At 39.6% G+C, this 24,349-nt stretch overlaps 1 protein-coding gene across 1 annotated transcript in view; it reads left to right on the top strand.

Moving 5' to 3' along the window:
- The first annotated feature begins 688 nt into the window (after nt 1–688).
- Nucleotides 689–24,349, top strand: part of wdr11 (WD repeat domain 11) — a 67,183-nt gene continuing 43,522 nt past the window's right edge. The window contains exons 1-10 of the mRNA XM_078176163.1: nt 689–899; nt 1,975–2,086; nt 5,275–5,428; nt 5,635–5,808; nt 6,154–6,355; nt 13,927–14,092; nt 18,069–18,171; nt 18,834–19,032; nt 20,090–20,190; nt 23,597–23,773. Coding sequence (XP_078032289.1) covers nt 814–899; nt 1,975–2,086; nt 5,275–5,428; nt 5,635–5,808; nt 6,154–6,355; nt 13,927–14,092; nt 18,069–18,171; nt 18,834–19,032; nt 20,090–20,190; nt 23,597–23,773 — 1,474 coding nt within the window. The 5' untranslated portion in view covers nt 689–813. The remainder of the gene's footprint in view (nt 900–1,974; nt 2,087–5,274; nt 5,429–5,634; nt 5,809–6,153; nt 6,356–13,926; nt 14,093–18,068; nt 18,172–18,833; nt 19,033–20,089; nt 20,191–23,596; nt 23,774–24,349) is intronic.

Here is a 24,349-nt window from a genome sequence, read left to right as displayed (position 1 = left end):
ACAAAGAATGTGTGAAGGAGTGTAAATGTATGAAGCAGTGTAAATGTATAAAGAATGAGTGAAGGAATGTAAATGTTAAAATGTACGTAGGAATGTAAATGTACAAAGAATGTGTGAGGGAATGTACATGTAAAAAGAAAACACGCATTTTATTAGTTAATTAATGCCTACATTTATTTTTATTTTTTTGGTGCAATTTAATGGCATATGAATTTATTTATTGACTTGTTTATTTATTTATATATTTATTTTTAGTTTTGACAGTTCTGGTCCTCCATACTGGTCAGCATAGTATACTCCAAAGTTAGATTATATTCCATTTCTGTTAGTATATCCTCCTAAATCCTAAACACTGGACCTTTAAGGATGGAACAATAACAGTTCCCAAGATCTTAAATAAGAATTTATGTGTACTCTCTTGTCCCTTATTGAAGTCTATATTACCAAAAACAAGCACAGCAAAATATTAAAATCCAATACCATTTTTTACTTTTACAGTGGTTAAACTGTTATGGCACTAATGAGTGTTAAAGAAATATTAAATTCATATAAAATGATATGATAACCCTTTATTTTCACGTGTCTTCTAAAAAAACAAAAGGAAATAAAACGTGTGCAGCATCTGTTAAAAGATGTGGAGCTTCGTTTGTGGAACCTTATTTCGCTGGGTTTTGTTCCCACACGGCGTCCCATTTACAAGCACCGTTTTACTTCCTGTTAGAATTGTCCACAGAGCCGTATCACCGAAGCTAAATAACTGTAGCAGCTTTTCGTCAACAAATGTTAATGTAGCGTAAATACCGACCAACAATAATGATTCCGTACACTGTTAACATCAAGCTCGCGGCTCGGACGTTGACTGGCACTCTCAATTTGCAGAATAAAACCGCAGTAGATTGGTGAGTACTGCACCTCTGCCGTTAGCATCATTTTGTAGCTTGTTTATTTATCGTCAGTCTATACACGAATGACAGACGATGTTTATGTTGCATTGTGTCCGCGTTTTATTATATTGTTCTCTTTCATTGCTGCCTGAAAGATGGCGGCGACAATTGATGCTGTTAATGTAGATTTGTCTCAACAAAACAAAGAAACATATTTGGTGTCTTGTGTCATGTGATGTGATGTGATGTGATGTGACAGTTTGCTGGGCCTGATGTTCATTAACCCTTTTCTTCCCATAATAGTCCTGCAGAGACTAGAACTGCAACGTTACCTACTTTAAGTTAATGCATTGCCTGGTCTGTGATAAATAGAAATATGACTGTTTTCAACAATGGTTGGACAATTGTCAAGTTTAATTCCACCTAACGTCCAGGAAGCTGGCAGTCATTCATTTATTACATTTTGCAATGACTGATAATCGGATATCCAAGACTTCACTGTGTGAGTTTAAACATTCTGCATATTATTTACCTCAAACAGACAGCATGTTACTGATGTGTTAGGTAAGTAATTATATTTGTTAGTGCAGTCTTTATTTGACAGCTACTCTTTTTTCCCCTGCCAATATTCCCCTGTTTTGGTTTGCAGTTACACACTTCCTAAAGCTGACTGTGAGTTGTATCGTCCTGTTGGATCAGGAGTAACTAATTGAAAATCTGTGTTTACAAAAAAACGCTTCAGTTTATATTTCAGTTGTAAATTTTGATGTGGAATTGAGTTGTGATTTTTGTGCAGTCTGGATTTCTTGTGGCCAAGATGCATGCAGACATTGTATGCTCAATGAAAGATGAATATAGATGTAGACATGGAGTAGATCGATGATCACTGATGGTGGCTCGTAAAATAAAATGTGAAATTCACATGTCAAAATGTGCTTTATGTGGTCTCAATGTCCCACTTACAAACCATCTCTTTTAATCCGAAGTGGAAAGAACTTTCCGCTCCCTCACACTTGTCTCATCGTTCACTTTCCTCTTTATCTGTTATCCTCCTCACGCTATCATTCTCTCTGGCTGTGATTTACTGTAGGGGTTGGCAGGGGCTGATAGCTCAGGGATGTCACTCCAGTATTCTCATCATCGATCCAAAGACTGCTCAGACCATCCAGGTGTTGGAGAGGCACAAAGCCAATGTGGTCAAGGTGAGTGTCCTAAGTCAACTTGTTTTACATCCTGTTCATTGTTTATGTCTCATAGTAGGGCTGCGACTATTTTCATTTTTTTGATTGCTCTGTTGTTATTTTCTGAATTAAAATATTAATTTTTTTAGTCTTTAAAATGTCAAAACTTGTGAAAAATGCCACCACAATCTCCCACAGCCCAAAATGATTTCTAACCATCCAAACTAAAAGGAATCTCATTGACTATCAAAGAAACAAGAAAAGCAAATTTTCCCATTTGAGAAGCTGAAATAGGAAATGTTTGGCATGTTTGCATAAATAAATGGGTGGAACAATCAATAAATTGCCAAAAAAAACTGGTGCCAAGTAATTTTCTTTTGAATGACTAATCAATGAATTGACTAATGTTTGCAGCTGTGCTCCACAGACTGCAAAATAGAATATGATACGTGTTTATAAATAAGTCTGTAAGAATAAAAAGGCCACAGAGAAATTACTGTCTACTTAGTGTGGATTATTTTGTTTTTAAGTTAAAGAATTAATGCGACAGTTTGGTCTGATTAAAGTAAACAGTAATACATTTGATAAAGAAACTATGTTGTTTCACTTCCTTTTAACTTTTTTATTTCTCCTGATTCTTGGAAGCAAAAACACAAGTCTTTCATCATGATTTCAGAAGAAGAATCTTATCATCATGTAGCACTGTGGGCATCTAAAAATTTGCATAAATGGAGAGAAATTAATTGGAAAAATCTAATTCTTTTATTACACCTTACATAAAAAGCAAGCAACTTTTAAGGCAACAGGTATGCTGAAGGCAATGTGATCATAGATGCAAATCATGCACTTATCTGCTGGAGTGGCCCCAAAAATAGATCCATTCTAGGATAGAGTGAATTCAATATTGAATGTGGTATTAGGATGTGTAATCTCCAAGAAGTGTTCTTTTTTATACCTGGGCTGTGTAATGTAAGTGGTGCTGAAGGAAGATAATTACTTGGTTAGAATCCTGCTCAAGGCCGGAAGGAAGGCCATTACAAGAAACCACCCAAATAGTGGTTAGATATAGAACAGGAAATGTTTGGGATGAAAAAATCTACTTATTCTCTAACAATGAAAGACAATTAGTTTGACAGGTAATGGCAAAAAAGGTGATTAGGTTTAAAAATAAAGACATTGGCACTATATATTTTATTGACAATAATGTAAACGTGCAAATGTTTAAGTAAGCAAATATTACTGTGTATTGCATGATACCAGTAAACTCTAACTCCCTCTTTAAACTTACAAGCCAGCGTATGTGAAGTATTTTTAGCAATGCACCTACTGTTTGTCACACTATGTCCTTTGCATACCTGCCAGTTTCGTGCAGACTGTTTGCTTCCCTGGTGAACCACAAACACAAACCTGCTGATTGAGTAATGTTTCATCACCCACTATTGATGTTAGCATTTTGTAACCTTGAGCTAAGTTGTTTTCATCCCTCCCTGGCAGACACATTCAGCTGTGTAAGCCAACACCAGCTACACTGATAAAGGTTGCTTCTGCATTGACAGATAGTCCTATTGTGCGTGTGCGTTAGCGTATGTGTGTATATATATATGTTTGTGTGTTTTGTAGAAGGGTAAATAATGGCCAATAAATTCTGCGGTGATTATCAGTGCCTGGGCTCAATCCGAAGCTTTCATTCCTCACTCCAAAGCACACTTTAATCTTGTAAAGCACCACAGCCACAGCAGCATGCCATCCCTCACCACCCAGCGCCACACAAGAAAGCTAGCTGAATAGAATAAAAAAAAAAAGAAAGAAGTAGCCACAGTAAAGAGTGTGTCTATTCGGGAACAAATACACATACATAATCAATTATTTAAACACCAGCTTGTTCATAGAATCATTTGTCTTAAGTATAGAGCCTGCATTGGCTGCATTTCAGTGTCGTGTGTTTCCTGTTGGATCTGCATCTTTTTTTCTCCAGTTTTCTTCTGTTTCAGATGGCAAGATGTGAAAGTCGTGCAATGTTTCCATAGCGACTGCCAGATACTCAAGGTTTATTCATTGTAATTCAACAACACAGGGTTGCACAACGAAATGCAAGTTGTCCCTTTGTGTGACACAGGGAAAATAAAACACCTATTTTTAATGGTGGAGTACAGAGGATGAGTGGAGCAGTCTTACAGCCTCAGCAAAACAATCCCTCTGAAGTCTCTTGGTACAGCAGCTGAACTTGTGCTTAGCCTGCCAGACTGCAGCAGTGTGAACAGTAGGACTGTGCCCAACTCAGAATTTTGTCAGTTGAAATGGATTTGGCTGTTTAATGCGAACATTTGACTATTCGTTCCTTTTCTCATACAGACTATCAAGCAGCACTTTATTGAACTGCCAGTTTTTTAAACGGGGTTTGGCAGGACGTTCAGGGTGACTGCGAGCCAAGTTATCCCTCCACGGCAAGCCAAGTTAGCCCTCCGAGTTAATGTGTGCTAACTACGCTAAAGAGGGGTCGGACACGTGCTACAGTAGTTTTTGTCGACGTTAGATATCAAACTAAAGGCAAATACTGTATTGTATTATGTTGCAGTGATGATCCTCCTCGACTTTTAAGTGGAGGATAGAGATCTTCTCCGTAGTAGGTAACGTTATCTTGGAACCTGGCCAGGCAAAGCCTCTCTTCCTCCAAGCAGCTGCCTCCATTTCACTCAGACTCACCCTGGGTCTGGGTCCGCAGCTGTCTCTACCTGTCACAGACATCTTCATCGAGCGGGCTGGACGAATTGATGTAATGTAATGTAATTACCTTGAGCAGCTTGAAAGTGAGGAGTGCTGACTTTGCTGACATCTGGGGACCAAAATGTCCCCAGAACTACACTGCAAATTGACAACCCCCCACTAAAAAAAGACTGTTCCCAGACGACCAAGGGGTCTTAAATCTTTGGCGCCTTTTATGCTACCTCTTGAAGGTGGGAATATCACGCTGTTCTGTTCTGGTGCGATCTCTGTGTAAAAAGGGCTTTTGACTTTCAGGGGACAGCCCTAGTGAACAGGCTGTTTTGTCTCTTAATATCCTTTGGGCTCTCTGCAGGCACCTCACCTCGCCAATGGTCAGCAGTGATGTTCTGGGCAGAGACCTCCTGTACTGGACCGTGCACAAACTATGCCACTTTGTAATGTTTACAGTCAGGATACTCAGTCATCATGTGTTTTGTGTTTTGTAGGTGAAATGGTCGAGGGAAAACTACTACCACAACGTGAGCTCTCCCTACTGTCTGCGGCTGGCTTCAGGAGATGCCTCGGGGAAGATCATAGTGTGGGATGTGGTCAGTGGCACTGCCCATTGTGAGATCCAGGAGCATTCCAAACCTATCCAGGGTAAGAGATCTTCCAAGACCCCCCTCCCCATGTACGCACTGAGCAGCACTGCCAAGGAGAAACTTGGAACTGTTGCTCCGTTGTTGGCTATTTGTTTTCATTAAGATGCTCTTACCATCATTCTCTGTCTTTCCTTCTGGCACTTACTACGCCTCCATTCTCTCCATTCCCACATCCTCCTCTCTGTCTTGCTCTTTCTCTGCCAGACTTGGAGTGGTTATGGAATCAGGATGCGTCTCGTGATCTGCTGTTAGCCGTCCACCCTCCCAACTACATTGTTCTGTGGAACGGAGACACAGGAACCAAGCTGTGGAAGAAGAGCTATGCTGAGAACATCCTCTCCTTTTCTTTTGACCCCTTTGACCCCTCCAACATGGCGTGTAGGTGAACAACATCTTGTCCAAACAATCTGACTCAGCCTAAGTTTATTCACCAGTTCATTTTTTTCATTTTCTTGCCCACACATACACGTCTCTATATTGCACTGCAGCTACTGAATTTACGATTCACCACTGTGCCACCTTTAGAGACTGGCGTGGCTTCTAGTCTTGCTGACTGTTGGTAACATCTTGTTTTCCATGCTGTACTTTTATTGAAAAAGCAGAGATAATGGGAAATGTATATTTTCTCAAGTGACAGATGCACTGTTAACACAAACCTGACACTCTGACAAGCTTATGCATCTTTATAATGTTTTTTTTTTTTTTTTTAATCTTTCTTGGCAGTGCTGACCAGCGAAGGAATAGTCTTTATCACAGACTTTACCCACTCCAAACCACCGGGCAGCGCTGGCAAGAAGGTCTACATTGCCAGCCCCCATGCAAGCCCTGCCCACACCAAACCTGCCCCTGCTGCTGCTCCAGCACCTACTGGTGCCAAGAAGGCTCTCAACAAGGTCAAAGTGCTCATCACCAATGAAAAACCCACGTAAGAGCCACCAAATTAGAATTAACTTTCAAAACTGTGGTTTAGAATGTTTAAATGAATCTATTTCATATTTTAAACCATTTTTTTTTTAAAAAATCTGTCTGTCAGACTCTTGCCCAAGTATCAGTCAATCTCTCACAACCTGGTCTGCGGAGTGTTTCCCACAGAGTGGAAACATGCAAAAATCTGCCCCATTCCTAAAGATGCTAAAATATCTTTCACTGCAAGCAACAGTCGTCCAATTAGCTTATTCTCCTCTTTAAGTAAAATTTTAGAAAGAGTTGTTAGTGACCACATTTGGAAATATATGGAATCTAATAACCTTTTGACCCGTGCTCAACATGCATATCGTAAAAATCATTCTACTGAAACTGCATTGATAGATATGACAGATGAGTGGCTAAGTGCCCTTGATCAAGGTAAACTAGTGTCCTTATTACTTCTTGATTTTACTGCAGCATTCGATTTGATAGATCACACTATTCTACTGAAAAAGTTGACTCATTATGGTTTCAGTGAGAATGCTATCAATTGGATGAGTTCCTACTTAAATGGTAGAAAGGAATCCATCTATGTTAATGGCTCCTTTTCTTCCCCACGTACACTTACATGTGGTATTCCTCAAGGGAGTTGCCTAGGGCCATTATTGTTTATTATATACACGAATGATTTTCCCTTAGTGTTAGCCAACTCAAATGCACATATGTTTGCGGATGATACAACCATCACTGCAGCAGCAGACTCACAAACTCGGTTGTATGAATATTTGTCTAATGATTTTAAATCCGTTATCAAATGGGTGGAAAATAATAAATTAGTGTTAAATGTAATTAAAACAAAGTATATGATTATATGCACTACACGAAAGAGGAGGAAATTGAAGCCATGGCACTTAACATATGGCAGTGTTCACATCGAAGAGGCTACAGAAGTAAAGTTATTGGGGGTCAAAATACAAAACAATCTCTCTTGGGCAGCTCATATTACTGATCTTTCTAAAAGAGTGATGAAAATGGCAGGAATGATTGGACGAATTGTAAAGTTTTTATCTAAAGACACTCTTAAGGTAATATGTCATAGTCTAATCTATAGTCACATTAGTTATTGCTGTGCAGTGTGGGGTAATGCAGCTCTGAGAGATATGAGGAGGCTGCAGATTACATTAAACAAGGCAGCTAGAATGGTCTTAAGATGTGGGTTTGAAAAAGCAGTAAGTGAACTTCATGCTATGATGGGATGGCCCACAGTAGTAGAGCATGTGAGACAACATTCTATTGCACTAATTTCAAAGATTCAAAAGTTTAGCAAGCCAGTGAGTATCAAGGACAAGTTGTTATTAGTGCGTGAAAAACATCAAGTCAACGTTAGAATAAGAGATAAAAATCATTATGTATTACCAAAAATAAAAACTGAAATGGGAAGGCGGACTTTCATTTTCAGAACCATTAAATTATGGAATTCATTACAATAATTACTCAGGAGTGGTTTGGCAGTTGGATTGTTGACTGTAGGATTTGTATTTGTATTTTAAATGTTGTTATTATCACAATATTATATTGCAAGTAGGTTTGCACAGTAGTGGTATTTCTGTGAATGAATATCTCATTCACATGAATATTTCATTTCATACATGCATTTGTTTGAATGAATGTGTGTATATATGTAGACATATATGGTACTCAAATTGTGCTAATGTATTTTGGCTGAGTGTGTGTGTGTGTGTGTGTGTGGGTGCGTGTGTGTGTGTGTGTGTGGGTGCGTGTGTGTGTGTGTGTGTGCGTGAGTGAGTGAATCTATATATGTATATGATTATATGTTTAAGTGTTATGATTAGTGTATGTTTAATTGTTTTTAATCTTGATGTGGACTCTTGGAAGATTAGCCAATGACTAAAAGAGATCCACATAAAATCAGATCAAATCAAATAAGTAAGGTCCCTTAAAGTTCTGCTCCAGCAGCTGGTATTGAAAGGCATTGCTCAGGATCACCTCAATGGAGTTTTATTCAGACAGTTTCAAGTGTTCATTTTGTCAAACAGTATTTTAGGCTTAGGGCATCTTCAGATACAAAGTGTATTTATGTGCCCTCGACCTGTAGTGAATCTGCACCTGTCAGCATATGTTAGTGATGTTATGTCCTCTGCTGCTGGACAACATATTCAGGCACAAAACATGTCCTGTTTGTGTGCATAAAAGATGCAGTCTAGAGAGCACAATGCCATGGCATTTGTTTTGAATTAGTTCTCAACAGGTTGAGTCAGCCTGTCTGCATCTCGGTTTGTTGAAATGCCAATTATACAGTTCTCTTCTCTCCCTGTAACTCGTGCTGTTCTTGTCATTTTTTCAGCAACTTAACTGACCAGTTGAAAGTGAATCGTGACAGCTTGTCTGTTTGGGAGGAGATAGATATGACAGAAAGACAAAACTATTTATCACACCCAAGGCATCTATTGGAAATTATGTTTTTATAGCAGGCACCAATGTGAGAAAATAATATGGATTTTGGATAGAAGAGCTTTTTTGGTCATTTCATCTAAGTGTAGAGTTTTGTGTTCAGCTTGCTTTTTTCCATCAAAATTTTAGAGTGATCGATTTGACCAGGTTAAGATTATAGCTCTTTGGGGCTGAAATTGTCACATCAACTATCTAAAGGTCTGCTGATAAATTAAGGCAGTTTGACAGATTTATAGAGGCAAAGTCCCTCCCTGTCCAGTGTCTTCTGTTTGACCTCATTTCAATTGTTTGCAGTAGTCAACAGCAAGAGATGTATCATTTTGTTATTCTGTTTGAATTGTGCCATATAGTGTATGTCAATTTAAAAGATAATCAAGACATTATATGTGTAATTCAAATGGGGTCAAAATATACTTTGTCTCTTGCCGTGATTACCGTATATATACATTTTTTTTCCAAAATTGAGGCCTCATGCAGCAACATTGTCCTAAATTTCTCTTATACGTTCTCTCAATTTTCAGTTCAGAGAAAAATAAGATAACTAAACTGCAGATGCACCAAATGGTTAATCAAAAAAACGCTAAGTAAATGGAATTTTCTCGTGTCAGTCCTGGAGTTACAGGAAAATCAAAAACACAGCAATGCCATTCAGGAACTCAACACAGGTTATTGGGAGAAATGGACCAAAAGTATTTCTAAAGCCCATAGATTTAATAATCCAATTATGATAATTACTCTAAAACATATAGTAATCTGAATTTGATTCTATGATATGCGTTTATATTTAGAGTTTAAACTTGTGTTTCCTTGCATTGGACAAACAATCTGTGCACTGTGACAACAAGATGTCTTTTGTTATCTTGGTAAGAATGCTCTTGAATCTTCTCTTGAATTTTCTCTGACTGAAGAGAAGAAAAAAAATGTTTTTGAGTCACAGAAATCAATGGGTATTAACAAAATAAGAACAAATCCTGGATACAAACAAAAATAAGAGGATTTAAAAAAAAAAAAAGTCTCTTTCTGTATGAGTGTCTCGGGATAGTCCCCAAAAGATAGAGGGATAGATTTTGTTATTGTCCTTGTCCAAGGAAATTTGTTGCCACAGTCAGTACAGAGCCTCACATTAAGGGAGGGAAGGATTTAGCCTCTTTAATATGTTTTGTGACCCCACATCTTTTTAACACTGCAGTTCACAATAAGTATCGACTATCCTCATTTTTATGCCATTAAGTGACAAACTTGTGAAATTGTGCGAGACATTACTTTTCAAAAAAGTTGCAGCGGATCAGGAACCAAAGGCTTGTTTGATGTGCTGGCAGCTTCCTGCCTGAGCGGTTGTGACTGTCAGATGGGCTTATTTATAGCTGCAGCACCCCGGCCTCTGTCCACCTACTCAACCAGCTCTAATAACAAACACTCCATTAATCTTACTCGTCTTTATTCTCTGTCTCTCTCTCGACTCTCTCATTGTGTCCGTTTCAGTCTTTGTGTCTTCTGTTGGTGTTTGACACCTTCTTCACTCACCTTTCACGCCGCTTGTAATTGCTCTGGAAAATGCTGTATTCCATCAGTCTGCTTTTGTCTGCGTGTCAGTTTTTGGGTGTTTATCATGTTCAGTGTAACAGTATCTCTCCTCTCTGGCTCTGTCTGCCTTTGGTTGATAGATGGGGGGTTTAAACACGAGTCTGCTCTCTCAGACTGTTATCAGAAGCATGTTGAATATAGTAATATATCATGAACATTAGTGTCTCATCAGGCATCCATTAATCTGTTTGCTAGCCAGCAGAGATTTGGCCCCTTCATCACGGTAATAGACATTGGCTTCACACTCACACTCAAGCACGCCTGTTAATAAACAAACACACATGGACAAACTATTGATATTTTTGAATGGTCAGATATGTATTATCTGTTTATTTATTAACGTTTATCCTTAAGATTTCAGTCGCCCTTGGTTACCGTGGTAACAGCACGTCAGGTTTAATTCTAAAGGTCTCAGGGGGCAGCAAACACTCCTTTAGCAGCTAGTTAGCTGTTTGTTCAACAGAAGAGCTGCTGTTGAACCTGTCTGCGGTGTAACCAAACAAACTCATGTTGCTTCAATAAAGAAGTCAGTATAATCAACATTTTTTCATCAATTCCTGCCGCATGCAGCAAGAGTAGTTTTCCACACAGCAGGGCACAATCAAGTTGTTTACTCTGTTGAGCAGTTATAGGTGTGCATCACGTTGCCTCTGACTCTCCCATCTAACTGCTCACTGTAGCTGATCTAGTTTAATCTGCTGACAATAAACTGCAGAAAATGACAGAGGTCATGTTTTTTGCTCGCATAAAAATGTACTAACCACAGTGACAAATAAACTGTATTTCCTGTGATTGCGTCTTAAAAAAGCCACCTTGTGTTTCGCCAGTCGAACACCTTTAATGTGAAGCGGCAGTAGGATGTTCTGTTTGCATTAGCACAAACCTCATACACCTCTGACATGGTGTTGAGAGAGTTAACACTAAAGAGTGAATAAGTCATTATAACCTTGGTAACAACATGCATTGTTTCCTGTGAAACTTAAGCGCAACGCTTTTGTATTGCTCCTGTTTTTCACGGGGTTAAGTTTAAGATCTAAGACTTTTTTATGCACTCAAAAGATATACAGTGGCACCTGGTGTGTCTTCAGCTGCTGTAGCACATCTGCTTCTTGGGTTCGATGTATTGCTTGTTCAGAGATGTTCTTCTGCATACCTTGGTTGTAACGAGTGGCTATTTGAGTACTTGTGACCTTTTTATCATCTTCAACAAGTCACTTTTGCCTTTTTTCAGACCATCCTCTGTAAACCCTAGACATGGTTGTACGTGAAAGTTTCTGAAATACTCAGTCTGGCAACAACAACCATGCCACCTTCAAAGTCACTTAAATCACCTTTCTTCCCCATTCTAGTTCTCGGTTTGAACTTCAGCAGGTTGTCTTGACCATGTCTACATGCCTAAATGTATTGAGTTGCTGCCAAGTGATTGGCTGATTCACTATTTGTATTGACGAGCAGTTGAACAGGTGTACCTAATAAAGTGGCCGGTGAGTGTATTTCTGTCACGTGGCATATCAGCAACTAAACAGCATCATCACTACACAGGTGTGCCTTCGGATGGTCACAATTTTTATGACGTAACACAGTTCCACCCATGTCACATGTTTTGAGGGAGCGTGCCATTGGCATGCTGACTGCAAGAATGTCCACTAGAGTTGTCGCCCGTGCATTGAATGTTCATTTCACTGCCAGGAACTGTCTCCAATGTCATTTTTGAGATGTTGGCAGATTTTCAGCGATCTGGAGTTCAAGAAGGGCACGACCAACTGAAGTAGGCAAAGTTTATTGAGTTTTTAGATGTTGGGTTGATTTTTGAGATTAAGATGTTAAGTTTCATCTCTTTTTTTGTCCCCACTGCCATTTCCAGCTGCTGATGGTCTCCTCTTAGCCAAGTCTGGTGGGCCTCAGTTATAAAACCTCATTATGCACACATTTGGTGCTCATGTGCAAATCCAAGCCAGAGTCGTGATTTATGCACCCCTGTCTGCCAGTATCAAGTTGATTCAAGTGAATTTATTCTGTGTTGTCTAGAAATCAGAAGCTGAAGCTGAAGTCACTACATAATGTATAAACACCGTATTTGATTTTAATATCCTCTGGGTCATTTATGTTTATTCAACATGATTAAACAATAGGAGATTGGAAGTTCTGCGAAAACCTCAGTCCTCTGATGCTTCCTGTGCTATCAAATACACTTTGTCTGATTCACACTTTGTGTGTGCACATATGTGCACGAAGCAATGTATAACTATGCATTATGCACAGATGGCTGCAACCTTCATGCCTAATTCACAGCAAAGAGAAAGAGAGATGTAAGGAACGTGTCATGTTTTGGAGATTGTACAGCTGAATATTTTGTGAGGGTTTGAGGTTACAGGACTTTTTCTTCTTTTTCTTCTGTTTTTCCCTTTTTCTCTCTGAAGCTCCGTCGCTTTCTTTCTTTTGCATCTAAGACGCAGAATTCTCTTTCACTGTTTCTTTCTGATGTTTTGCCTTTGGTGACTCAGACAGTTCAGCCTGTATCTCTGCCTCGCCTGACTTCAGTAAGCTGGTAACTGTGATTTAGCTCAGCAGCTCCTAAAGGTTCCCCCATAGGGTCCATTTTATCTGTTGCGCTTTCCCCAAGATGATAATGATCTCCATTGTGTTATAAAGTTTGTCTCCCCTTTATTTGATCTCACGGTGACCTAATGGGATGAAGCTGTAGGAATGAGATATGGTCATGGGTCTGCTCATAAATTCTGTGAAAATCAGCCCTCGGTTTCTTCCTGATGGAACCGCTAGGTATTTGTGGCTGCTTTGTTGTCATGTGGAGAGATCTAACCTGGCTGCTGCCATGAATTATAGTGTTTGTATTTAATTTAAACACACATGAAAGAACTTCAAGCAAACAAACTTAGTTGTACATTTTTAGCACACTCAGAATAATGGAAGGGATTTTTGTCTGACGTTGCCAATAGCTGCTTAATTCATCAGCCTCCCATCATTAGGCCAAATTCACTTTTAAGTTCTCCTTCATTTGCTTTTGACTCACAGAGGCCACACCAGTAATAACTAATTTATTCAGCCTTCTGTATGGGAAGACATGAATAAAGATCAAATTGATCTTAGAAATGAGACAGCTTTTATTAAACTTGTTTTAAGACCTCCTCGTCCATCATCACATTGGTGTATTTGCATATTTCATATGCGTGTGTTGTTACAGCAGAGTCTTATTATATCTTTGGTGATGTGTCTGCTGAATATGATTCCAATACATTCTGTAAACTAGAGCTTCATTTCTAGTCATTAAAATGTAGATTTTGCATCTTCAGACATGTCTACTTTGCAGTGTATTGAGTTTAAAACAATATGCAAACAGTGGGCAAATGTAGGAATACATGAATTTATCAATGAATAAATAAATAAATGTGCCCTGGCTTTTTTTTTTTTGGGCACATGCCAAAAATATTCAAGTTCAAATCTTGACATTGATATTCATTTCCTTTTTCTACTCTGTGTGCATTCCTGTCCTTCCTCTTCTTTGTGGCGCTGTAGTGCGGAGGCGGTGACGTTGAACGACTGTCTGCAGCTGTCCTACCTGCCATCCAAGAGGAACCACATGCTGCTGCTTTATCCCCGAGAGATCCTCATCCTGGATCTGGAGCTTAGTCAGACAGTGGGTGTGGTGGCCATTGAGCGCTCTGGGGTGCCGTTTATTCAGGTGAGACCGGCATACATTTAGAGCAAAACCTGTGTAATAGGGAACTCTGTGAAGCTTGATGGAATCAAAGTTTGTCTAAATCTCAAACCCGAAAAGAGTTCACCTAGTTTTTTGGTGGAAAGAAGGTGGGTAAATTTAAAATTGCATCAATTTTTCAAGGTCAGAATTCTGTCAGCTCTCTGTCCTTTTTTGGAACAGGTTGGCGTGTGATGGAGAGACATTTCCGCTCACATTTGGAAAGTACATATTAAGACAAAATGTTTGCACTGACATCTAGATTTGTCTGGGTGAGATAAATGAAGGTTGGCTGCTCTGTCTTGCTCTAACATGCTCCATTTTTCCCTCCACTCAAACAAACCCAGTGCAGTCTCTACATTTATTGCACTAATTGAAGGGCTCCACAAAAACTTGAAATTTTAGGCCTCAGTGCAGGTGACAGCTGTAGTCAGAGTCAATTTGTTTTAATGTCCTCCTGTCCATGAGTATGTTATATTGGGAAAGCGATATCTAAGGAACGCCTGGAGAGAATTTCTTCAGATTTGGCATGAACATCCATTTGGACTCAAGGATGAACACTTGCACGATATAAGCACTCGTGCACCAATTCAACAGCTGAGAGTTGTACAGATAGCTGCGAGCGAGAAACAAAACATCAGGAGAGGGAATGTAGCAAGCACAGAGCCATCAGGCACGCAAGTGTGTCTGCTTGGCAAGTGCTGGCTGGCATACACACCCCTACAGGTTCATTCTGCTCTCAAAGATTTGTACGCACGAATCAATCAAACCAAGGGAGGTGCTAGCCCTCTTGTGATTGGTCACTTACAATGTGATCCCACGCACACACACTTGATGTACCTGTAAGAGCTATTGTTACAGGAAGCCTAGAGTTGGGCTGCCACCAGAAGAAGAAGAGGGTTTCTGTCTTTATTGAAAATGTAGCGGAACATAGCACCGTAAATAAAGGAATGTATACGTTTCTCTCATCTGGTCTGCTGGGATATATGCAATGCTTTTGAAATCATAGTAATTTCATACTGGCCTATCCTCATGAACGCAAGGTAGCCTAGTCCTTAGTCAATTTCACTGTGACATTATAGTGTTCTTTTTTATTGAACACTCAGTGTAGTATTTTAGTCAGATGCTGAATTGGTGACACTAATCTTGGGTGTCCACCTTTAAACTGTGCTGAATTTATAGATCTTCTGCGCTGCTTTGTTGAAGATATGTGTGAAGCATCCATGTTTTAGAATTTGTAGCGTCTTCGCAAAAACAGCCATATTGGAAGTATTGTCAACTATCATGGCTACAACTGTGTTCTGTGCTGTTCCTCTGGTTCTTCACCACAAGCTCATTGGTTTTGCTGATATTGAACTTTGGGTGATTGTTGTTGCACCATGTGACAAAGCTCTCTCAGTCCTCTCTACTACTATGTAAATGTAGTCTCTCGGTAAGGACAGCATGTTTTTCACTGGAAATTATTCTGTGGAATTGTACATGTTAATATAGTCATAATTTTCTTTAAATTAAAGTCTTCAATACTTTTATTATACGAGTCCTGACAGACATGAATATAAACTGTTAGACAGGTAGGTGAGGGTTTATAACCGCAAGGCGGTAATTCTAGTTTTTATATGGATGATTCTTCCAGGAAGCCAATTCCCCCTGCCGGGAATGATAAAGTTCGCTACTTTTCTTCCTCCCTCTCAGCACTCACCTCATCAAGGTCTTACGACTGCACAACAGAGCTGTGCAGTCCTTAGCTACAGCAAAGAAATCTCACCAGCCTACATATTGTCTGACTTATTGTTCCTTTCTGTCGTCACTTTCAACAGCACCGTTGACCTTTAGGTGCCAATTCCCTTCTTTTGGAGTCTGGATTTCTAATTGGAAATTGATGAATGCTGTGGGGGTATTAGATAGAGGATTTGTCACGGCTGCAGAGCCAGTAATGGAACAGAAACTGTCTCTTAATGCCGCTCTGTTCACTCTGCTCTCACTCCCAGCTCTGTGTCTGTCTGTGAACGAATGACCATTGTGGAGGCTTGTCATTACACTGAGTAGTTCTCATGATTTTCACAGTGATGTTTCTACTCTATTTGAACCATGACATGCCCTTTGAATATATATATATAACCTTGAAATGTGCCTGTATGCACATGCATGGACCAGTGAAATGTTCCTCAGTTTATGACTACAGTCAGTTGACATTTTCCGTGCATGTGTAATTGTGTTCTGTTCTATATTTTATTGAACTTCCATAAATCATACTTACTTTGGGTTGTCAGTGATCTTGTTCTAATAAATGTATACATGGTTAAACAGAACAAAGGTGGAGAACAAGTCTTTGTAGTCAAGGAGTAAGTCCTAAAGTCACAGAGCAGCAGTAGGGGGGTATTACTCAGCCGCCCAGGCTCTGTCCAGCCAACGCCTCCCTTCTCTAAGTGTTATAAAGTGCTTGTCACACAGCCAATTTGCATGACTGATGACACGGCTTCAGCAAAAGTCCAGGATGGAGTGTAGAAGCTCCAAGAGCCAAGGAAAGACAGGGAAATATAGATACATTTATACTACACATGGTCAGACTTGGCACATACACAGTGTACACAGAGTTGCCAATTAATCAGGTACACAGTCAGTGGCTGTACATCTAATGCAATTATGGGGTGCCGATCGGGATTTAAAATGATTAGTTAAAAAAGAAACACAAAAAATGATAAACGGAAAATGCCATATAATCAATAAAACTGTACGCTGCAACTCCCTCTTCAACTCAAAATCTGTTTCACTGAAATCTGATAATATACTGAACTTTTTTCACCTTAATAATGTTGCTCAGTGTAATCGATCTTGTACACACAGGCATCTCAGAATGGATGCCCTATGCTTGTTTCATCCATTGAGAGTGCACTGAGCCAGAATACTTTCATTATCACGTGCGCATAATGAATAATATTGTTTTTTATTCTGTCTAAAGCTGAAACACTTAATCGATTAGTCGTCAACAATAAAAAAGTCAACTTTTCAAGTTAAATTACCAAAGGTTCCCAGGACCCAGCTTCTCCATTTTGAGCATTTTTTATATCCTTACTGGAAATTTAATCTCTTCTGGTTTTGGACTGTTTGTTGGACAAAAGATGCAGTATGAATATGTCACCTTGGGCATTGGGAAGTTCTGATGGACATTCTTGTTATCACCGAACAATTAAATTAGCGTTTAAAACAGATAATCAGAAGATTAATCAATGATCAAAATAGGTGTTAGTCGCAGCCATAGATTGTATATTAAGATGAACAATGCGTCTCTGCTTCCTTTTACTGTACAAAAATGAGACCAAAACATCCTGAATACAGATGCTGCCATCTTATGCTTTTGGAGCCAGAGTTTGCACAGCAGAGATCAGAAAGTGAAGCCGTGGTATCGAGTACTAATTGGTATACACAGCTGTCAGTCATGATGTTAGACCCCCTTATTGTAGCATCAAATAACAAAATAAAACCAAACATATCAGATAAATGAACAGTGTGATAAATAAGAATTACCTAAAATAACAGAAAGTATTGTTGGGAAAAATGTGGCCCATGTACCATCCACTAACATTAAGGGGGCAGGGTTTATGACCTATACTGCAGCCAGCCACCAGGGGGCCATTAAGATGTGTTGGCTTCACTTTTGCAGAGCTGTCATGTCATCCATCTTTATTATACAGTCATTGGTTGCAACTCTAATTGTAATTATGTGTGATGAGCAACAAATAAAAGTCTACTAGTCTTTTTCAAACTGACGTAAGGGCTTATAGCTTGATTCATCTTTTGTTTACATATGTGTTTGTACTTAGTTACAAAATTACACTCATACACATTGATGCAGAGCTAAGAGAAAACGTCAGTACCAGCTGTTTAATACCAAGTCTTTAAAAGACTGACACAGATAGTCACTTGTTTCCCTCACTCTCTCTCTCTCTCTCTCTCTGTGTAGGTGATTCCCTGCGCTCAGCGGGATGCCCTCTACTGTCTCCATGAGAATGGGTGTATCACACTCCGAGTGTGTCGCTCCACTACCACTCCAGAGGAAGCAGCAGGTATGAAACCTCTTCAGAGACACACACACACGTACAGTACATGCTAGCTGTATTATAAAAAAACACTGTCACTCCTGTGGTATCTCCCAGTCATCATCTATTCAGCCAAACTGCACTGCAGTCAGCCTGTAGCCTTCCTCTCTGCACCAGTGGGCATTTAGCCCCTTGCTGTCTCATTTATCTTTGGCTTAGTGTTATAGGCCAATGGGAGTCCATTGTTGCAGAATCTCTCTTCCTCACTTCTTGCTATCTCTTCCATGCTTCTCATTTTTCTTTTTTCCTACCATTTCCTTTTGTGAGTCATTTATTCGCTTATTTCCTGTCTTCTTTTCTTATCTCCTTAAATCCTTCCGCATATCTCTCTGCTCTGCTTCTCTTCTGTCCTCTCACGCTTACTCAAAAATTGTCTCCACCGGCCTCTCAATCTCACTTTCTCCCTTTATTATCCTCTTCCCTTCTTCTTTTTGCTTTTACTCCCTTTATTATTAACATTTAATCAATGTCCTTTTCCATATTTTCTCCCTTTTTGTTCTTCCGTGTTCACCATTTTGCTCCGACACAACTGTTCTTTTTTATCCACTCCCCCACCCTCTCATGCTGTCTCTCCCTACCTTTTCACCACCCTTATCTCCTTCGATTTCTTAACTTTCTTTCTCCCTCAGACCCAGAGCAGAATGTCTACGAGCTCATGTATGACCTGCGTTCTCAGTGTGATGCCATCCGAGTCACCAAGACAGTTCGGCCATATCGCATGGTCATCTGCCCTGTTAATGAAAACAACGCTGGGCTAATGGTCAGCGATGGGAGAGTCATGCTGTGGGAGCTCAAAGCCCACACAGGCAGGGCTGCTATCAATCCAAGGTACACACAGAGACACACACAGATAATTCTGCAAAGCCACAGTTTTTTTAGGTGGTGGCTGAAATAGCAGGGAGAGGTAACGGTTAAAAGTTTGAATACTTTGTAAAGTGACTTAAACTGACTTTAAACGAAATAATCCTCTGACCTAAATTTAGTCTTCTTAGTGAGTAGCGCAGGTGGGGGGCGCACAGAGTTAAGCTATCATGATGAGCCCTGCTTCCCTTTGATGGAGCACTCCCTTGCTGCTGTCGAGGAGACAGTTTTGTATTTCTCTCTTAAGTTGGCTTCCCGTGTGAGGCAGAGAGAGGTTTGTCTGCCTGTGAGCAGCCAAAACCAAAATTTATTTTGGGCAAACAAGATAAATCCGCAGCACTGAATTAAACAGGGATGGCATGCTTTTGCTTTTTGCTTCTTTGTGATGAATTATCTTATTCTAGTCTTGTTTGAATTTATTTGCTCTGTAGATTCAGACAGCTTGCTTTCTATTTTGGGACTTTTGAAATGTTGACAATTATCTTTCGAGCTACAGTAAATTGATAATCCGATGCTTCTTTGTGGTTGCTTTAACATTCCTGTGCTGAGTGTTTTCAAACAAATCCTGAAAAGATGGATTGGCCCAGGTTTGATATACTGACATGAATTATTACATTTTCACTGTGAGGTTGTGTCACGACGTGCCGAGCTTGTAGAGATAAATTAAAATGAGTTATTTAGAGTAGAACATTTCACTCTGCTGTACCTGTTCAATTATAGGTCAAGCCCCGAGTGTATTAACTCCATCACAGTTTGCAGCAGTCATGAAAATGAATTTTCTCTGAATCATCTCTATTTTGTATTGAGCGGCATCTAATCAATACGAGGAATCAGTAGACATGTCATCCCCGCTGAATTCCGCTGTCTCCCTCTGGTCAAGTAATTTATTGAAAGGCGGATCACATTCATCATTTGAATAAGCAGTATTCATTTATTACTCCCCATTCACTTGGTTTCAATAACGGATGTGTGCCGTGTTTTCAAAATGAATTTAATTAATAATCTCTCTCCCCTTCTGTGTCAGCTCGGGTCTTTCGCCGCTCTACTCCCCAGTGTCATTTTGTGGAGCGCCTCTGGGTCCAAACCAGAAAAGGATTCAAGATCTCTCACTTAACAGCATGATTGGTACGACTGCACACAACGCCATCAACACCATCTAGCAAGCACCAGACACGTTGGGGTCTACAACACCACCAAGTCTGGTGTTTCCAAGGCTAAATGTCACATACAGTGGATAGAAAATAATTACAATCACCTTCAAAGATTTTACATGTTGCCGTGTTGCAGTGTTTTAAATATCATATGTTATGTCGGGACTTGTTTTGTCTTGATCCAAATGGACATCATGCCCTATAAATGCAGTGGAATCCTTTTAATTAGAAGAAGAGTGCAAGAGAGCAATGTCTGACCGCCAAAACGATCCAGAGTATTACGGTACTATGCACCTGTGACATCTGGAGGCTTTTTGTGCAACTGAATGGCTCCATTCACATGAAGGTTATCGATTAGAGTAGATAAAAAAAGGTATCAAATTAGGCACTCCATTGCTATTGGTATGTCTTTCAGCGTACTGGTATTGACACAAGTAGCATATTTTTTTTAAACAATATCCACTCCTAGCTTCAACCCTTTTTTTTGATTTTGTTGTTTTTGCAGATCTCTTTAGGTTGTTGCAGTTGTTTATTTTTTATTAATGTTAGAAGATTTTCATAATGAGTTTTTCACTTTGAAATGGCTGAGTGTGTGTAGATTAGTAGGAAAAATTAATGCATTTATTGCATTTTAATTTCAAGGTGTAGGTCAACATAATGTGAAAATTGTTCAAGGGAGTGTATTAATTTTCTATCCACTGTATATAATTTTCACTTTTTTCATCTTCTGAAGAAGGACGACTTTCATTTTTGACAGAAAATGTGAAAACTAAAAAGAATGAAGGAGATTTAGTTATGTGTGTCTGTGTGTGTACATGTTCTGTGTGTGAGTGTTTGTGTGCACCGGGCCCTCTTATATCTTTTATTGTACCTTGGTTAGTTGTGTGGGCCTCAGGGCACCCCTTCACTTTCTGCCTTAATGTGTGACTGCTGGTTTCTCCTCCGCGCACAACACAGGCCAGCGTTACTCCCCAGTCTGAGCACAGTCCCGTGGGTGCTTGGTCCTTCCTCTCTTTCACTTCTGTGACTTTACCATCTCATCGTTTTGCTTATGATGTATTTCTATCTCTCTGTATCTCTCTGGTCTTCTCCACTCACCCTCTCTTTCTCTCCTCCCTGTTGATTTAGAACAGAGCTGCCTGTCAAAAGATGAATATGGGTATAAAATAGTAATGAGATGCAGGACTCTTTTTTTTTCTTTTGTTCTTTTTGTTTTTTTTCATGTTTGTCAGTTGTATTCGGTGAGAGTCAAACTGCCAGAGAGCAGAGGGCCTTAGGGAGGTGGAGCAGTAGTAGTTATGCTGGCATAAGAGGGGAGGATTTTGCTGTCTTTCCCCTCAAACTCTTACACACACACACGCACACACAGATTGGAGCTAGCTACTGCCTAGAGGAATAGCTCTGTCTGACAGTTGCTGACTAAAGCTCTTGTTATGAGGGAACGTCACTGGCCTGCAGGTTGCTAAAATTTTGTGAAAAGCAAGCTTGTTGTTAAAATCTGATGCTGATTAGCTGACAAAAGAAGGGCATCAGAGGGATAACGGCAAACTGATCATCTATCATCTCTATGGGCAAAAGCTGCCACCTAGAAAACAGCAATCGCCTTGATTGCATATTTTTATTTGCTGCATTTAGAAATCTGCTGTATGTATGGTTTGTTTTTATTGATGTATGGTTTGTTTGGAGTTATGCCCTCATGCTCCTATTTTATTATGTCTTCAAGCTGCAATGATGCTCATTTAGAGAGACATTAAATTTCCAATGTATAGAAGGCTGATATGGTGCATGAGATGAAAACCAAATGGATTTTTCAACCATTGCCAATTATAACTCCAAGGCTATTGCATATAGCTCTGCAGCAAATACACAAAAGGAAATGATTGCCCATTTAGAACATATAAAATGTAGTCATTAATTCTCTGATTGTGAAAAGCATTGCCATCAAAATCCATGCCTCAGTAAGAAATAATGTGTTTAGGTCTTTGAAAATATTAAAGTACCTGCGGCGTAAATTTATGGTGAAAACTGGCATTGCATTTTACGACTGTCTGGTTTGGGAAATATAATGAAATCAGCAAAAAAGATTTATGTTGAGGAAGCATGTAGATAATCCAGTGTAAAACATGGTTCTGTGGCTTAATTGTCTCACCTCACCACTAAATCCTCTTAATCGTTAAAACTGCCCGACTGACCTTAATGAAACAAACAATATTGGTTGTTTTCTTCCTGCTACAGCTGCAAGCAAATTGCATGAGCTTTTTCACTTCAGCCAAAGAACAGCTTTGGATTAGATCGGTAAAGCCAAGTTGAAAGTTTTATTTGTGCTAATGAGCTCTGTTACAAATTGCTGTCTAGAATTGTGGGAAAAAAAGTAGAGATAACCTCTCAGTTCTCTCCAAGCTCCAAAGATTAGATTTATTCCAGCACGTTCCGACTTACGCCTCTGTCAGCGCACAAATGACACTGAGCCACTCGATGCAGGATGACTCACACCTGCACAAAATCAGGACACTGTCTGTCTCATGTATATGCAGCCTCATTTTGAGCTGCAGCAGGAGCTACTTTGGGATGCCGTTCAATAGTTGATGTTGCTGTCGGTACGTCGGATAGCTTCAGTTGGCAGTTTGTTTGTTTGTGTCTTAAGCATTGCTTCATTTGCTTGCGTTTGATTTTGTCTGACACCTTTGTTTATTGTAAGGCATAGCGCTGCAGGTATGCCAGCTTTTAAATAAATTGTCTGATTGTTCTCTGTTCAAATAGTGTAACCCATTCCTAATGCACATTTTTGCAAACAAGTGAACACGTCCTGTCACAGACAAATAAACTGCTGCCAGTGGTTTTAATGAGATGTCCATGCCGGTGGTTGCTTCAGAGTAGCTGTCTAAATCCTGTCCAAACCCTCTTCTGCAAACATTTACAGACTGAAACTACTCCAAAAATATTATAAAAAAAATAAAGTAGAGCACTGTATGAAAAGTTGTAGAGAACCATTAAAGTAAAGCTGTGATGCAGGCCATATTTTCTTCATGCAGACTTACTCGGCTGCCAGACTTATCGTCTAAATTGGATCAGCTTGACTAATTTTGTGTATGCCTTAATGCTATATTGGACACACTTGTATCAACACACACACAATATTAAATGACTTGAATCAGGGAAATTTCTAATTGGAGCTTCAGTCTCCTAATTTTCATCAGGTCGTAATTTTGATTTATTGCAGATTGTATGCCCTGGCTTAAGATGCAGAAAAAATGGAAAAAAAAGGCGCATCGTCATTTCTCGTGTTCTTGTAGCAATGCTAAGCATGCTAGATTTATCATGTTTAAAATTATTAAATTTCTCCATTAATTAAGTGGCAACTGTTTTGGTTTCATCTCCAGGTGAGACCTTGATAGCTGGTGAGGCTCCTCCTCCCTCATCCAACCAGCAAGAGGTCCAGTTGAAGTTCTTGCTCACTGGCTTGCTGTCTGGTCTGCCACTGCCACCATTTTCCATCCGCATGTGTCCACCTCTGACCACCAAGAACATCAACCACTACCAACCCCTGCTGGCTACGGGTAGGTGCAGTAATAATACACCATTAACACATGTGAACACACAAAACTCTATACAAAGTTCACTGATAGGGTGGAGGGTTTTATTCCCAAATGAAAGTTCTTCTCCACTAAATTCTGCAAGTTCTGATCTGTGTAAAGCAGCTGTGATCTGTACCACAGAGAAAATACTGTAGAGTATTCTGAAATGTAACAAATGATAAGAAGCGCAGCATCATTATTTCACATCAGGGCTTCTCAGAGTCTGAACCAAGGTCTGCTTTTAAATTAGTTTCCGTGTAATCTGGAGGTAACACTATGTTGTTTTGTTTCATCACGACTTGTTCCTGTTCAGATTAAAACCAGTTGCATCAGTGCTGCAGTTCATAGAGACACCCAAAAATGAACTGCTTTTATGTTTTTGCGACTTTTTTTGTGTCACAGCCTTGTCAAGGAGTAGTTTTACTGAATATTAGTAAAGTTTCTTGGATGCTATGCCCTGCTCACTCAGATATTACATACTATCATATGAGTGTTTCTTTGTGTTCTGATTGTGGGGTGTATTTCTGTGTATCCGTCATGTTGGAAATCATCTGTTTG

This window comes from Epinephelus lanceolatus, chromosome 17, assembly GCF_041903045.1.
Source record: "Epinephelus lanceolatus isolate andai-2023 chromosome 17, ASM4190304v1, whole genome shotgun sequence".
Lineage (NCBI taxonomy): Eukaryota > Metazoa > Chordata > Actinopteri > Perciformes > Serranidae > Epinephelus > Epinephelus lanceolatus.
Note: the sequence above shows the minus strand (reverse complement) of the source record. Positions and strands in the feature narration are given on the sequence as shown.